Genomic DNA, 12759 nt, shown 5'->3' on the forward strand with positions numbered 1-12759 from the left:
GAGCTTTTTTAATTGCCCAGTTGAATGTTGATAAAAGCAGATGCAATAGGTGTTTCTTTTAAAGCTTTAAAACACTCTGAAGTGAACACATCACTCCCAGAGACTTGCACCTTGTATTTCCAAAACTTTTTTTATAGTGCTCTTCAGTCATGACAGGTAAATTGAAAGTTCCCGGGAGCAAAGACTAGACAATCCTGAAGAAAAAAGACTGCAAACAAAGTTGTCCTAAAGCTAGCGCACCTTTCCTGTCCAGAGTAAAGCGATTCGCTTCGAGACGACAAAGAAAATGGTTTAGAAGCACTTCCAAACTGCAGGGTAGTAGGGCAGATAAATGCTTTTAATGCACAGAAAGTTGACAATAAACTGCACAGTGAGTTTCCAGTAGCTATAATCTGCTACAGCTTCACTGGCTCTGGTGAGGATTTACATTTGCTCAGTGTTTTATTTTTGTAAAGAACGCTTCAAACTGGATTTTCAGCAATGTTTTGTGAACTGGGCTTCATTTGCTGAGCTTCATGAGATATGAATTCTAAAGTTTATTCGTCCCATTTGCTATTCTCCATGTTTGTGTCCATAATTTCGTCTGATGTTTTATCGTTACGTTATTGCAGTGTTTGTAGCAGTTGTTTTGGTGTTTGTCCAGCAAACATCCTTTTGAGTCACAAATCATTTGCGCTGATTCCAGGTCCAGTTTTACAGAGCAGAGTGGGGCCACGAGCACAGAGCGAGGAGAGGAGAGTAGAGAAGAGCAGAGCCGAGTAGGCATTAATAGAAAAACGTCTTTCGTCAGCCTCAGGGCAGTGCTGAACTGCAGCGTCTGCTTCGGACATTGGGCCCATCTTTAGACTCTCTGAGGGAACGCATCTTCTGTGACACTAGATCCATTTTTGGATTTAGGGTGTATCATAACTATGAGTCTCAATGAGGACAAATGGAGAAATATTTGAATGTTTCTGTGCTCAGAACATGGGTTGCATAGAAAGAAAATTGCCCAGTGGTTTAACAAATATCAGAACAAATATCGTTAGGTTATTTGTTTTTCGAGGTGATTGTCTCTGCTCTATTTGTTTTCTGCTTGTGTTTGTGACTTCAATAAGGTGACAAACACAGCTTTAAATCCACGTGAAATCAAAACAGCTACAAATACTGAATAAGGAATTAAAGCAAAAATACAGTTATTGTACGGAGGCCCCTGGAGTCCTCTTCTCCAACTTGATCAAGATGCCCTTCTCTGGACGTAGGATGAGTTCTCCGACTGGGTGCAGGTCCTCGCGTTCCTGACACGCCTCCACGGTGAAGCGCCGCAAGACGGACGCCAATACGACCTTCTCCTCCATCATGGCAAAACGCTGGCCTGGAAGCAATCAAATAAAAAGTGTCTCATCAAGACGTAAGAAGGTCGAGCGTCAGAATTACCAATGCAGTTGCGTAGTCCGGCAGAGAAGGGGACGTAGGCGTAGGTAGGTCGACCGGCGGTGTTCTCGGGCAGGAAACGCTCAGGTCTGAACTCCTCAGGCTCAGGGAAGTACCTCGGGTCGCGATGTAGAGCGTATGTCACGATGATTGCAGTCGAGCCTTTGACCACCTTGAAGCCCCCTGTGAATACGATCATTGGATTTCAACGCTCCATTTATTGTGCAGTGAACAGTGTAGAAGGGACAATGTGCCCCCCGGTGGTGCTCACTGATGGTGGTGTCCTGGCAGATGTTCCGTGCAAAGAATGGGACTGAAGGGTAGAGCCGCAGCCCTTCTTTGATCACACACTCAAGGTAGCGCAGCTTCTTCAGGTCCTCTGTGTTGATGGGCCTCTCTGATGTCCCTGAACACACCACACAAATACCCATGAAGGCAATACTTTGTTGTACTGCAGTATCGTAAGGATTGTACTTTTAATATGTTTGTCCAAAGAAATCAAACTTAAAAAAAAGTCAAAGAATGAATGAAAGTCTCAGAAGTAGTTATTTAAGTACTAAAGTGCATGTAGAATATTTTTGCTACTACTGGGAGTAGTAGTATACCATCTCTGTACTGCATAGTGACATTTCTCCTTTTTATCTCTGTATCTTGTGTTTATAACATTGACCTGAAACACACCCTGAGGATAAATCATCTGTGCGATTCTCTTTACAACATATAAACACTCTAAAGTGTCTGCCCCTTACTTCATACTTTTCTAAGGCTCTGTTACTTTAAATGTTGTAAGTTCAAGGGTTCATGTATTATATTGATCATGTTTTAATGTATGCTTTTTAAGATAATGTATTGTAGTTCTTAAAGTGACTGACATTTGTTTGAAAAGATGAACAAAAGCAGCTCTGTAATAGATCTGCCCTTTGTTGTTACATGACGTCATGGAAACTACAAGTGTCATAATACATGTTTTTGTTTGGGCTCCAGATTCAATACAATTACCAATATTTACAATAATTTCCCATACCGATCTCCAATCTGATACAATCTTATTTTGTATGTTTTGATTACCACCAGTTTAAAATGAGTTGTGTTTTAAACTCTCACTGTAACAGAGACATTGTGTGACGTTTCAGCCTTCTGTTTAAGGCTGTATTGTTTCTCAATATTATTTGTTTGAGGCCTGTGAAAAGACAAGTTTGCATATTAAGCCCTGCGCCACTGCCAGATGTGGTTGAACTTTTCATTTGACTGTTGAGTGAAGACATCACAGAGGTAGAACACTATCTCGTGTCATGAATCATGTTTGCTGCGTAGAGCCTCCTCAGCAGTGTTTCAGCTGCTCTGTGTTTTAACGGTGGCATTAGTATTCCGTGTAACCGTTCGATCTATTCACTAAATCCAATCCTGATACTCAATATGCCTAAATCAAGGACAGATGCCAATACCAGCATCGGATTGGGACGTTCCTTATGGAAACCTGCTCTACATCCACAACACACTGAATTGATTTCTATTTGTTCTGGACCTTTCTGCCGTGGTCTGCCACATGTTTAAACAAAGCAGGGTCTTAAATTGTGCTGGTGGAGAAATAAGCCATGTGTATGAGTGGCCACGCTGCTCTTACCAAACACCTGGTCCAGCTCCTGGTGCACTCTGCGCTGCACCTCGGGGTGCGAGCCCACCAGGTGTAGAGCCCAGTTCATGGCAGCAGCCGTGGTGTCATGACCCTGAGGAAAGAGGTGAAGATTAGAGCTGTGTTCCAGAGCGGTAATGTTACATATTAGACGAATAATTGAGTTGTGATTGTTTATAGCACTCTGTAGCCACTCCCACCTCAAACATGAAGGTGTCCACCTCCTCCTGGATGTCCTGGTGGCTCATGCTGTTGCCCTCATCATCTGTGGTCTTGAGGAGCATGTCCAGGAAGGCCCTCCTCTTCTTTTTGTCTGACTCACTGTCTGAGTCAATGTGGCAAATGTTCTCAGCTCTCTCATGTATTACCTTGTGACCAGTGGTGGAAGTTACATGTTAGTTTGTAGAGTGTCTAAGTATTCAAATCACTATTTGTTATTCTGTTATGATGTTAGATTTAGTCAAGATTCAGTTTTAGTTTAGGTTGTTTTGTCTCACACTTTCCACACCTCTGACATTTATAATAAAGAAACACCACAATAATTTGCTAATATCACAAATATGATATGTATCAGTGGGTTTAAGGTTTTGGTTTACTTAGCATAATGGATCATTATGGGATAGTGATCTTCCAAATGATAAATATTATTTACACATGTATAAATTGACATTCATGACATGTTCATGAATATTTTGTATATTTTGACATGGCTATATTTACTCAAATGCGATCATACCATTTTAATCTCTTATTTCTCTCTATTGATGTGAGCGTGTGCTTGTGACATCTCACTTTGTATGTAAATGAATGCAGAACCTTGAGCATCTTGTCATGCTCTTTCCCGTCTCCTATAGAATAGTACAAAAAGTCCGGCCAGAACCACGGCATCCTCTGTCTCCGGCTGATGATATCACTCATTCTGAGGAAGAAAGGAGTGATAACTTATACAAATATTAATACTATTATGTCTAACATTTATTCTGTCAAACTATGTACATACTTGTATACACACTTGACATACTCAGACTCAGAATTGCTCTGGGCATAGATTTTCTTTCCCATGGCCGTTTCTATGACATCAAACATGTTTTTGTGTTTAGATAAATTGCAGTACAAAAACAAAGCTAATACAGCACCATGCTTTGTACACAATGAACAGTATATGTGGCAGAAGTGTGTCGCTGACCACAGATGATGTCCAGGGCGCACAGGGTGACGTGGGCGAAGCAGTTAAACACTCCCTTGCCCGCCTTCTCCTGCAGCTTCTCCACCAGTATCTCAGCCTGCTCGTTCATCACCTCCAGGAAGTCGGTCAGGATGTGGAAGTGGAAGGTGGGGGTCAGCATCTTCCTCCGCTGCCGCCACTTTGTACCAGTGCTGTGGGGATGGAAGCAAATACTGTTGAACCATCATCAAAATCTGTCACGGGAGGTCTTCAATGACTGAGGCACTGACCAAATGCTATCCTATAGTGCCCTCCTCTGACAAGACTAGATATTACACATGATAATGCGTGAACAAATAATATGTTTATTATCCCAATGTGTATGTCAATAAATATTGTGTAGAAGTGTGGAACCTGTTGATATTTGTTAATCACACCTAAAGTAAGTGGTTACAAAGTACTTTTACTAGAGTAGTATTTTAGTAATGAAGTTAGTAATGAAGTAAGTGAATGTTATTAAGAAGGAACATAGATAAAGTAAACTCATCCCTTCCTTGTTAAAATTATTCCTGCTATTATTTATTCAAGTAAAAATAACATAAATCTAGTTCGCCTTCTTTTGAAGTAGAAGTCCTTTTTTGAGTGTGTATACTTTGTTTAATCATATTATATTTTGTATATGAGTCATGAAGTCTAATGTCATGCTGTCGTTTGTTTGTTTATCGGTGTTGGTGTTTGGATGGAGAGGAAGGGGTTCATTCCTCTCTTTCTGAAATGTTCAGTTCTTGGCATTCTCTCCCTCAGTGTTGACTCTTTGTTGACTCTTTGTTTCAGGTGAGCTGACGAAGCCCCCCTGAGTTGAGGTGGCAGTGATTGCAGAGCCTGCCTGTTGGTCAGTAATCAGGCAGCCTGCTACATAAGGCTTGGATTCCCAGCATGTCTGGCTGGTGGACTTTGCATTGTAGGCTAGGAGGAGAGTCTTAATTTCTATTAAAGTTTTTTTTCCAGGGGACTAGTGACCTGACTTTTGTCTCCTGTGTATGTAGCTTGGTTAAAAAATACTGAACTAAGCACAAAAACGTAACCTGGTTTTTGGAACGTTTTTCCGGCTGCGTCCCACATTATGGCATTTGGTGGCAGCGGTGGGATAGTACGCCTTGGTGAGAGAGAAAAAGAAACTATTGTGATGAAACGTGTGGGACGTGGAAGAGGCCGTGCAACACGGCAAAACCCTGCTCAACAAGAGAGCGATGAAAGTCAAGGTGATGAGAGGAGCATGGAGCTCGAGTCACCACAAGATGGGGCTGCTGCCTCCTTGCAAGACCCACCAGACAGCTGCCAGGTGATGAGAGGAGCTGAACCAACAGACAGAGAACCGGTGGTTCGTCCTAAGACAGAAACAGTGAGTACACCAAGAGCTCCACTTGCTGATCTGGTTTTGTAAAAGAAATTGGAGACTTCATGCAACATTCTAAGCATACAGAAGAAATGTTGATGGAACAGATTAATGAGTTGAAGGACCAGATGCACACAAAGACTGAACAAGACTGGATGTTGGAAGGACAATTAAGTCAAAATTATCCTCTGCCAACACCTGCTCGTTCTAGAGTCCAACCAATATACAATATCACCTTCATGCCTGCAGACCTTCCATTAAGGCAGGAGACTCAGAGTCAGGTTTATCAGCCCTATACTCAATCACTTCAGCTTCCCAATGCAATTAATCAAGCTTCAATCTCCAGGGTATCAGAACCCAGAATATGTGATTGTGAGGATGCAGAAAGTTTCTTTGTGAGGTTTGAGAGTATAGCTAAAACCTGATGATGGAGGCATGAAGATTGGGCTGCCCGAGTAGTAACTTTGCTGACTGGAAGGGCCCTTGAAGCATGTGCTGGCATGAATGGATGAAGAGCAGGCAGAGTCCTATGAAGCTATTAAAGCAGCAGTGCTAATCAAATACAATGTTACAGAAGAAACGTATCGTCAGAGGTTTCACAACACCATTGTTCCAGCAAAGGAGACTGTCCGGGTTAGTTATAATCGACTGAAGGGGCTGTGCAAGAGGTGGATCCGTCCAGACAACCGCAGTAAGGACCAGATCAGGGAGGTCATCGTTTTGGAACAGTATCTGGGAGTTCTTCAGCCTGAGGTCCGCACCTCGGTAAAAGGGCACTATCCTAGGACTGGAGAGGAAGCAGCAGGGTTGGCAGAGCGATACATGGCAGCACACCAGGACCCTGCCAGGAAAAAGATGTCTATGATGAAGCCCAATTATGAGGGACACAGACAATCTAATCCAGCAGACTTGGGTGATGTTGACATTGGGGCTGGGAGAAAGGCGGTAATGTTTAGACCAAAGGGTGAATGTATTTGTTTTTATTGCGAACAACCTGGACATAAGGCTTCCATGTGCCCTTTACGCAAAACCAAAGCTGTGGAAATGTGTTCGGTACCTAGAGCAGAACAGGAAACCGTTCCTGATAAGCTTCAGTGTAGACGTGGACATACAACCAATGTAACTGTTAATGGTAAATTGTGAAAGGATTGGCCGACACAGGTAGCAAACAAACACTAGTCGAAGCTAGTTTGATCAGCAATACTTTGCCCAGTTATGAGAAGGTTGTGAATATCACTTGTGTTCATGGTGACAGTCAGGATTATCCTACTGCTAATGTGACTCTTGAGATTGAGGGCCAAGTTCTCATGCTAAATGTTGGGGTACTGGAGAATCTAGCTTATGATGTCATTTTAGGGGATGATTTGCCTATTCTAGATCATGTTATCCAAAAACCATCAAAATATTGTACATGTATGGTAATTACCAGATCCAACACCAGAGGTTTAGAGTCTTTACCTGATCTTGATGACGAGTTAGTCCAGGATGGAGGCAAGGTAAAGAAAAATTGACGTCAGCATAGACAGGATAAGAACAAGGTGACTGTTAGTGTCAAACTCCCAATGCAGACCATCTGATGATCTTGAGTGCCCAGTGATTGATAACAATTGGCAGATTCCTGACAATTTCAGAGCATCAAAGAAATGATCCAATCTTGAGGTCACTGTTTGAGAACGTCTTTGAGGTTGATGGTGTGCCAGTGGAAGGTAAGAACTCTGTGTCAGGAGTTACTGGAGATCCATTTATGCTAAAAGATTACCTGTTGTATCTCACTGAATCAGCAACACCTAGGTCAATTATTCCTACAGTGTACCGGAAGCTCATTCTCCATTTAGGACACACTATTCCATGGGCAGGACATCTAGGACAGGCAAAGACCTTTGACAGAGTCAGTCAACGATTCTATTGGCCAGGTCTGTACATGTGTACAAGAATACTGTAAAATGTGTGATGCTTGCCAACTTGTTGCTCCAGCCCGAAAGTCTGACAGGGGTTATTTACAACCATTACTCATTATGAGTGTTCCCTACGAGAGGATAGCCATGGACATTATTGGTCCATTACCAAAGAGTAGCTCAGGATGCAAGTATGCTCTTGTAATCTGTGATTATGCAACCAGATATTCTGATGTTTATCCTCTCCGTTCTATCCAGGTGAAACATGCGGTTCGGTGCTTGGTTGAGTTGTTTTCCAGAGTCAGGATTCCGAAAGAGATCTTGACGAACCAGGGCACAAACTTCATGTCTCACCTGATGAAAACCCTGTATACCGAGCTTGGAGTTAAAGGTATAAGAACCACTCCCTACCATCCTGAAACCAATGGTTTGGTTGAAAGATTCAATGGTCCTTTTAAACAAATGTTGAGGAAGTTCAGTCATGAGACAGGTAAATATTGGGATAAATGGTTGCCTTTCCTGTTGTTTGCTTACCGAGAAGTGCCACAGGCCTCAACTGTTTTTTCTCCTTTTGAGTTTTCTCCTTTATGGTAGGCAGGTCCCTGGACCCCTTAACATGCTTAAGGAGAACTGGGTGGCTGGAGAGGCAACAACACACAACATAATTTCCTACATCCTTCAGATGAGAGACAAGTTGGAGAACTTCAGAGAGATGGCAAAGAAGCACATGAAGGAGAGTCAGAGTAAGCAAAAGGTATGGTACGATAAACATGCCAGAGAGAGAGACTTGCAACCTGGACAGAAAGTGTTGATATTGCTTCCTACAGGACCAAACAAACTGCTTGCTAAGTGGCAGGGGCCATACACTGTGGCTAGGAATATAGGACCTGTAACGTATGAGATTTTTTTTTGTCCTGATAAACAGAAGAAGAAGCAGATTCTTCATGTAAATCTGCTAAAGCTGTATTTGGAGAAAGAGCAAGAGTTTCAAAGCTCGCAAATTCTGTTCATCAGAAACATCCCAGAAACTGAGGCAGAGGCTGAGCTGACATGCCAGAGGGAAGGAGGTAACCCTCAAGAGTTCCCACTGCACTTGAGCCCAGAGCAACAAATTCAGGTGGCAGAGGTAAAGCATTAATTGTCTTCACTATTCCAATAAAGACCGGGTAGAACTGATCTCATCACTCAAAAGATTGTGCTCAAATAAAATAAACCTGTGCATTTGAGGCCCTACAGGATTCCAGAGCGGCTGGTGGAACCACTGAAGCAAGCGGTACAAGCAGTGCTAGAGATGGGGGTCAAAGAGCCATCGAAAAGTGAGTGGTCTAACCCAATTGTTTTAGTGCCCAAGACGGCTGCGATTCCGTTCGGACATGAGAAAGCTCAATAGTATTTCATGTTTTGACTCGTGTCTTATGCCTCGTATTGATGAGCTCTTGGAAAGATTTGGCAAAGCAAAATATATCACCACCTTGGACCTCTGTAATGGATACTGGCAGGTCCCGCTTGACCCTACTGCCAGAGAGTACACTGCTTTCCAGATTGCAGGGTTAGGACTTTTCCAGTACACAGTAATGCCTTTTGGCTTGCAAAAAGGCTTGTGTTTCTAGCTTGATCCAGAGCTTGTACCTTGTGAGCAGACCAGTGCCAAGCCACGGGTGCAAGAATCTATACGAGTCGGCCTTGTCAATGTTGACGCTGTTGTTCAAAATGGACTGTGGGGAAACAAATGCAGTCATGAGGGGGAAATGTGGTTACATAACATGACAGATAAACAGAGAACTCATGCAATAGGCATCATGTAAAAATCATAAAATGGAGTGGTTGCTGCTCTACGTTGTGCAGAGAATGAGAAACGGGGAGTGTAACCAAGGGTTGGAGTTCAACTGAGTTTGGAATGTCAATGAGTAAACAAGGTGAATAGAGTTCATGTGCTGGTGGTTACAATAAACACCCTGAATGGTAACATATATACATATATATATATGTATATATATGTATATATATATATATATATATATATATATATATATATATATATATATATATATATATATATAGGAATACAGTAGCAACTATCTGTTTGACGGCTGCTAAGGCTGCATTTTTTTTTTTTTACTGTAAAAAAAGAAAAACAATCACCATAAAGTAGACAGACTTACATTACTGCACATAACCATGATTTCACACTGGTACGATATCTAAATACTACTGTTAAAATGTATGAATATAGTGTTTTTCTCAAGTAGATACTGTTCAATCATTTCTTGTGTTTTGTGGCTGTTAAACACCAGTTCTGCTGCTCTGGAGCCTCATTTCCCCCACTTGTGACGCAAACCTGGACGTTTATTCTGCACTCCTACCTCAACGTTTTCCTGATGGTACAAGATGACAAATGGGACAGGGCCGATCCAGAGTTTTAACAGTGGTAATTCATAGAACTCCTTTGTGAGCTCGGCAATCTGGTTAAAAAACTCTGCAAACAATATGTCATGATAATGAGCAGCAATGAGGAGAGAAGTAATAATGAGTATTTGTACTAATGATTCACATAAACATAAACGTCCTCTCCTGAGCTATTACATGTATTAAACATTGTCTTACCTCGTGGATTGGTTTTCAGCTGGTGTGCGTTTCCAATGATGGGAAATGCTGACCCAGGCTCCGGAATTGGCTTCATAGCAATATACTTGGACACATAGTCGCCGAGCAGTTTGTATGTGAGATGAGTTAGAGCCAGGATGAAAGTACTCACCAATATCATTGGAAGCATGTAACTGTCTACAAGAACTGCCATCTCTGATCTTTCCCTGAGTGTATACACTATACAGTCTGTTTGTACTAGAAAGACAGCGCATGCACACACAGCGGTGGGGGGTGGGGGTGGGGATTGAGGGACCTATTGCCTGGTTCACTCCATGTTTTACTAGGGCAGTATTATTATTAGATTTCATATCCATTATGTTAGCAGGTGCATAAACCGCCATAAACAGTAACATAATGCAATAAAGTATTGTTAATGATTGACCGGGGAATGGTCATCAGAGGACTTTGGTTCAGTCGGACCTAGACAGTCCTAGTCAACATTAATCTGGCATTTAGGTTTTATTTTGTACACCTCAGTGCTCTGATCTGGGTGCTGATATATATTCACTGGCTGCCAATGTATATTCACTTAGCATTTATGTTTTACATAATTAGAGAATTATGTTTTACATAATTAGAGAATTAGACTGTATTTCCCCAATTCTTGTTCCTCAGTGAAATAAATAGTTTTTAAAAGGCTAATATTGGACATACATGAAATAAAAAATCTATGTTTGAAACCCCTCCTGGAAATAAGCCTTGTGTGGAGCTGGGGCACTGGGATATTGTTAAAGAACATAATTGATTGTAGAAAAAGATTCAGTTCTAGTCATCTGGACTCTGTTTTTAAGGAAAAACAAAACGTTTCGACTCTCATCCAAGAGTCATTCTCAATCTGCGAATCAAGACCAGGAACTCAGATATTTATCCTACTCTGAGTAGGACCTGCCCACCGGGCGGGACCTTCTGACAAAAGGTGTTATTGGTTGCACCAGACACTAAACGTCTTTGGTTTACAGTTTACATACATTTAAAATAATGATATCGACCGTTATTGTTCCATGGAGATTTCATCAACAATATACCAATATATCTGTCAGTGAGTCTAAACGCTGACAGCTGTTTAAAACCACCCAGTTTTGCACTTTGATGTCCACTTTGATTTAATGTAGTTACTGTAGTCGATCCTTCCCTTACCCTAGATATTAAGATATGATGACTCTAGCTCAGAGGAATCTGAGCTTTTTTAATTGCCCAGTTGAATGTTGATAAAAGCAGATGCAATAGGTGTTTCTTTTAAAGCTTTAAAACACTCTGAAGTGAACCCATCACTCCCGGAGACTTGCACCTTGTATTTCCAAAACTGTCATTTCAGCTCCTAATTTTTTATTTTGCTCCACAGTCATGACAGGTAAATTGAGAGTTGAGAGCAAAGACTAGACAATCCTGAAGAAAAAGACTGCACACTTTATAGTAAACCAAATGTGTGCTAGAGCTAGCGCTAGGTTTATTGCCATTTGTCGATGAACAAAATTCACAGACATAGGAACTTGTCCTGATGATTCAGTGCAATACAAACGAAAAAACATTGAACAATGAATACTGAACGGCATACGTAATAAAATATAAAGTATAAAGAGTGAGCTAGGCTTCATTTACTAAGCTTCATGAAAGATGAATTATTATAAAGTTTATTTGTCCCGTTTGCTATTCTCCATGTTTGTATCCTTCCTCTGTGTCCATAATTCCGTCTCGCTGATGTTTTATTGTTACGTTATTGCAGTGTTTGTAGCAGTTGTTTTGGTGTTTGTCCAGCAAACATCCTTTTGAGTCACAAATCATTTGCGCTGATTCCAGGTCCAGTTTTACAGAGCAGAGTGGGGCCACGAGCACAGAGCGAGGAGAGGAGAGTAGAGAAGAGCAGAGCCGAGTAGGCATTAATAGAAAAACGTCTTTCGTCAGCCTCAGGGCAGTGCTGAACTGCAGCGTCTGCTTCGGACATTGGGCCCATCTTTAGACTCTCTGAGGGAACGCATCTTCTGTGACACTAGATCCATTTTTGGATTTAGGGTGTATCATAACTATGAGTCTCAATGAGGACAAATGGAGAAATATTTGAATGTTTCTGTGCTCAGAACATGGGTTGCATAGAAAGAAAATTGCCCAGTGGTTTAACAAATATCAGTCCCTCATCTGCCTGAAGAGTGGGTCCAGCTCGACTCAGACGGTCCCTCTTCTGCCTGAAGAGTGGGTCCAGCTCGACTCAGACGGTCCCTCTTCTGCCTGAAGAGTGGGTCCAGCTCCAGTCTCCTCGTGTCCGTCTGTCCGTCTGTGAGAGTCGGATCTCTCCTTCACTGGAACTCCTCCAGGTTTCTACGCTTTTTTCCCAAAGAGGTTTTTTTTGTAGTTTTTCCTGGCCGAGAAGGAGAGTCTAAGGACAGAGGACCCTGGGACATCGTCCCTCGCCACCACAGACATTGTCTGACTTCATCGCCACCACAGACATTGTCTGACTCCATCGCCACCACAGACATTGTTGATTCATCTCTCCCTGTGGCCCTCAGAGGCAACTGTTGTTGTGATTTTGGGCCTTACAAAAATAAATTGATTTGATTTGATTTGATCAGAACAAATATCGTTAGGTTATTTGTTTTTCGAGGTGATTGTCTCT

General features: G+C 41.9%; 1 protein-coding gene across 1 annotated transcript; it reads right to left on the reverse strand.

Moving 5' to 3' along the window:
* Window positions 1–1056: 1056 nt before the first annotated feature.
* On the reverse strand, window positions 1057–10343 carry LOC140377969 (cytochrome P450 4V2-like). The gene is made up of 11 exons (XM_072463597.1): window positions 10107–10343; window positions 9866–9978; window positions 9132–9217; window positions 4233–4423; window positions 4047–4116; window positions 3839–3965; window positions 3247–3414; window positions 3038–3140; window positions 1685–1819; window positions 1417–1596; window positions 1057–1354 (listed from the first exon to the last, which is right to left on the reverse strand). The coding sequence occupies exons 1-11, from the start codon at window positions 10297–10299 to the stop codon at window positions 1176–1178; spliced, it is 1545 nt and encodes a 514-aa protein (XP_072319698.1). The 5' UTR covers window positions 10300–10343; the 3' UTR covers window positions 1057–1175.
* Between the last annotated feature and the right edge of the window lie 2416 nt (window positions 10344–12759).

Source organism: Eucyclogobius newberryi, unplaced genomic scaffold, assembly GCF_026437365.1.
Source record: "Eucyclogobius newberryi isolate DKJ021-1_F unplaced genomic scaffold, fEucNew1.0.hap1 SCAF_4, whole genome shotgun sequence".
Classification (NCBI taxonomy): Eukaryota; Metazoa; Chordata; class Actinopteri; order Gobiiformes; family Gobiidae; genus Eucyclogobius; species Eucyclogobius newberryi.